The sequence below is a fragment of the Trachypithecus francoisi genome, unplaced genomic scaffold, assembly GCF_009764315.1.
Source record: "Trachypithecus francoisi isolate TF-2019V2 unplaced genomic scaffold, Tfra_2.0 Lachesis_group11, whole genome shotgun sequence".
In the NCBI taxonomy this organism is placed as follows: Eukaryota; Metazoa; Chordata; class Mammalia; order Primates; family Cercopithecidae; genus Trachypithecus; species Trachypithecus francoisi.
In genome coordinates, this window is record NW_022681456.1 from 6,238,567 (window position 1) to 6,243,427 (window position 4,861).

At 37.2% G+C, this 4,861-nt stretch overlaps 1 protein-coding gene across 1 annotated transcript; it reads right to left on the minus strand.

Annotated features, from left to right (window-relative positions):
- Positions 1–2,563: 2,563 nt before the first annotated feature.
- LOC117090944 (10 kDa heat shock protein, mitochondrial-like) lies at positions 2,564–3,204 on the minus strand. Its single transcript, XM_033223507.1, has 2 exons — positions 3,168–3,204; positions 2,564–2,826 (listed from the first exon to the last, which is right to left on the minus strand). The coding sequence occupies exons 1-2, from the start codon at positions 3,202–3,204 to the stop codon at positions 2,564–2,566; spliced, it is 300 nt and encodes a 99-aa protein (XP_033079398.1).
- Between the last annotated feature and the right edge of the window lie 1,657 nt (positions 3,205–4,861).

The window sequence follows — 4,861 nt, forward strand, 5'->3', positions numbered from 1 at the left end:
TTGTCTATCGAGTACTAAAATTTGCCTGGGTGTTCTTAAGTATATGTGGAATCCATGCCTTCAAAACTTGATAATTTTTCTTCTCCAGTAATCCATATAGCAATTAGTCCCCCCCAAAGTTAATTAACATCCTGTGATCATAGTTTTGGTGAGTGCTCCGTAGGTTCACGGACTGAAGAAAGAGGTGTACTCGAAAAGATTTCAGTGAAGATAAAAAAGGCAGCGGAGAAATTTTGTACCAAAATACAGACATACCGGTTAATTGCTTTTTTTAAGCATTACAAAAAAAAAAAAGAAAAAAAATAAGACTTTTAGCTCAACACTGCACACACAATTCCTACCATCAACTGCACAGCACACGAAATAGAGTATTTTAAACATGTGCCAAAATCTAGAGATTTCAATTCATTTATATACTGTCTCTCTAAATTCTCTAAATGTGCCTGCCACTAAAACTGGATTCCCATATTCCCTCATCTAGTGTTGTCCCTTAGACATGGTGTCCCAGGCCACTTTAGCAAAATAAGATGAGCAGAAATGATATGTATCACACTGAAGCAGAACGCTTCAAATACAGCTTCATCTTCTCTAGTTAATCATTGTCTTTCTCCGGGCTTGACTCAGACAAATATGGTCACCGTGGAAGCCACATGTAGAAGGCTGTGGAATCAGAGAACACAAGGGGCTGAGTTTCTCATGACCACTTAGAGGAGGGCCGTATGTGATCAAGAACAATCGCTTTGGTATTAGAAGTCATAGACATAAAAGAAATAAACTTTTATCAAGTTTGAGCAGTTACATATCTTTGGATTTGTTTGTTAGAGCTGTCAGCATTACCTTAAGTGAGAGAGAGAGAGAGAGAATGCTGCACTGTGGACGTTTGCATAGTTTGTGTGACATAGGCCTGAAGATACACATTTCTTTCACTCAATAAATACTCTATGCTAGATAGTCTGCAAAAGCTGTTGATAAAATGTAGTTTATCATTTTTAGAGCATCATGTATTAATCTCCTTGGTCTCAGAATCACTATAAAGTGATCTTAAAAATTATTGATGACCCTGAAGGTCTTTTGTTTCTGTGAATTATACGTGCATTTGCATTTACTATATTAATCATTAAAACTAAGCTTTTAAAAAATATTCATGCATTCATTTGAGACAATGTACATATATCATAGGTTAATACAAATATTTTTTATGAAAATGACTATACTCCCCAAACCTAAATTTATGGGGATTTTACATTTTTTGCAACTATTTTCAATGTCTTAGAGAAGACAGCTGAATTCTCAGATCTGCTTCTTCATTTACTGTGTTATGACAGGTTGTTTTGATTGAAGTATACTAAAAATATAAACCCCTCCTCAGATGGAAAAATAGAATTCAAAAAATCTATTCAGAAAAATGTAGATATTCTTCTTTGATACTACACCTAAAATGAACGAGTGGGATTTAAAAAAATTATTAGGTGTATTATAGAATTTGAAACTATATCAATATACAATTCCTACTCTGCTATATTAAAATTCATTGGTATATCTTGCATATTGAATAGTTCTTTTAGCTGTGTTGGATTTTGTAACATGATGCATTAATAGTTTGAAAGAGATTAGTTCACTGTTTCTTCAGATCTTTTCTTTTTCACAATATATTTTTTAAAATCATATTTATTCATGTCATCAGTGATTTCATCAGCAGTTGAGTATTGAAAACATATTAAGCTTTTGATGATAGATACAAAGTTTCAAAAAGTATTATTGTTACTTGAAAGTTCAAATTTTATCTTGGGTAACAAATGCCATCAGTTTCCCCCCTGCCCTTGAAGTGACAAGCAGCTCACTTGATTCATATTTGAGAAAATGTCTGCCAAATTCCAAAATCTGAATAACTCACAGTTTATCTGTCCGTTTGTCTTTCATACAAAAAAAGGAGTTCCATGAGTGTTTTTTTTTTCAGCTAAGAACTCAAACAATAACAGAATTCATTTTTTATGATAAACATTATACTCCAATATGCAAAAGAAGTGCTTTATGCTTTATACAATCTTCTTATGTCCTGACACAAAATACTTAGAGATTTATGCTCAAGTGCTGAGATTTAATAAAACTGATGATCTTTCCTTTATCAGAAGATTTAGTCATGATGTCAGGGAATCTCACAGTGACCACCAGAGCCTTTCCACCCCACTGCCTTGATCTATGCTAAGGCACCTGCGGTATCGCCCCCTGCCATTTTCCTCCTTCAGGGCAAGAATCGACGCACTTGCCCCAGAATAAACCATGAGTAAAACGTTTTCCAACATTTCTCTATTAGAGTACCACTTCATTTTCATCACCTAAAAGGCGACCTTTGATGGCTACTTAGTGCTCATGCCAGATAAAAATAGCAAGCCCAGGTGAACTTAGGGACTCATCCATTTTTATCTTTTTAATTCTTTCATTTTTTATGAATTATGAGTTTATTATAAAAGAGGGAGCTGGAAATTATTTCACTGATGAGAGATTTCAGAACTTCAGTGGAGTGGGCAGCTTCGTGTGGATGCCATTTCAGTAGTGATTTATTTCAGTCTAAATACTTTCCAAGAATGTAATTATCTCTAAAGAAGAAAGAATCCTTGCCATCTAGAACGACTTTGATGCCTCTGTATTCTGGGAAAAGAACTTTATCTTCAACTTTTATACTAACCGGTTGAATCTCTCCACCCTTTCCTTTAGAGACCAATCCAATAGCTATGACTAGTGCTCGCACGACTTTTCCTCGAGATTTTTCTGGAGGCATAAGGCCTCCTTCGGTTATGGTTTTGGTGGGACTCCTTTTGACCAATACTCATCAAAGAGTGGAAGGAACTTTCTGTCTTTGTTTGTTTGTTTGTTTGTTTGTTTTGAGATGGAGTTTCACTCTTGTTCCCCAGGCTGGGTAACAGTGGTGCGGTCTCAGCTCACTGCAGCCTCCGCCTCCTGGGTTCAAGTGATTCCCCTGCCTCAGCCTCCCAAGTAGCTGGGATTACAGGCGCCCATCGCCAAGTCCAGATAATTTTTTGTATTTTTAGTAGAGAAGGGGTTTCACCATATTGGCCAGGATTGTGTCAAACTCCTAACCTCACATGATCTGCCTGCCTTGGCCTCCCAAAGTGCTGGGATTACAGGCATGAGCCACCGCGCCCAGCCGAGTGGAAAGAACTTTCTAAAGGCTGGTCCTGCCATCACTCCTGGTTCCACAACTCATCCTCATCCATTTTCAAAGCAAACATATGATGCCGCATATGAGATATTAATTCAGTCTTCATGTTGACAGCTAACTAAGTCTTTCTGTTAGTGGGACACTGTATCATGGGAAAGTGGAGGTTCTGTCCTTTCTTCTATCAGAGTTTCACGTGGGAGAAATCCAGCCGTGCCAACCCAGCAGAGCTGTGACATTCCTTTGCCTTGCCCACTGTCGATACCACATCATAATTTACCCTTCAGAAACATCATGTTTGCTTTTCCCTTCTAATTTGAAAAACAGCAACAAAAAGTTGTGACTTTAATGAGCACATATTAGTGCGCATATTGGTGCAAAAGTTATTGCAGTAATAACTTCACCAAAAATATTCAATGCCTTCTTTCAACTCGAAAAGATTAATCACAAAATGATACTGAAGTCTACCTTATACCATATTATTATTTGAGATGTTCTCTTGAATATGATACAAGAAATTAACACTTATTAAGTTAAAGGGCATATACATTTTTTTCCTGTTTTATTTACCATTTAAACTTCCACCTAGATTTAAAATTTTATTTATTTTTTTAATTGACAAGTAACAATTATACATTTTAATGGGGCATCTAAGAATATTTCTATATATATACACAACGCAGAATGATCAGATCACAATGACCAGCATATTCATTTTCTCAAACACTTATCATTCATTTTTTGGGGAATGTTTAATATTCTCCTTCTAACCATTTGAAACTCTATAATTTTTTTTTAAGGTATAGTTGTTGTATTAAACGTCGTGTCTTTAAGGACTGGGAAAATGACATAATAAGCTTGAGCAACGTGTGTAAACACATGTGAAATGCAGTTTGATTTCAGTAGTTTACTTGGAGAAAAAGCTGTGCAAGAGGACGGCCACGCTTTCCTGCTTCCCCAGGGCTCAGGGTTGGAACGAGGAAAGGCGACGTACAGACGTTGATCAAGGTTCAACACTCAAGTCATGTAAACGTAGTTAGTCATTGGGCCCTCAGTTTCCAAAAAAGCCGGGCACTTCTGATGGCTTCCGCCCCTCACCCAAACCCTGTGCCTCCCTTCTCAAAGGGGGTACCCCCCCTCCCAAGCACAGCTGATCCAGGGAAACTGTATAATACATTATTGTTAACTATATTCATGCTATAGTGATACAGAACAGGAGAACTTATTTCTCCAAGCTAGCTATAATTTTGTATTCCTTTTTATTTTTTTGTTTTTTTTTTTGTTTGAGATGGAGTCTCAATCTATCACCCAGGCTAGAGTGCAGTGGCGCGATCTCAGCTCACTATAGCCTCCTCCTCCTGGGTTCAAGCAATTCTCCTGCCTCAGCTTCCTGAGTAGTTGGAATTATAGGTGCCTACCACCATACCTGGCTAATTTTTGTATTTTTAGCAAAGACGGGGTTTCACTGTGTTGGCCAGGCTGGTCTTGAAATCCTTTAACAAATGTCACCTTCTCCCTCCCTTTCTCCTCTATTTCGTAGCCTCTAGATTTTTTTGAGCAGATTTCTCCCTGTCATGAGATAGACAACTCTTTCAGCAGTCATTTTTAATTTTTTCAGCACTTTTATGTAGTTAGTGCTGTTTAAGCTTGAGAAAGCCAGTCTTCAGATCTCACTTTTGAAGT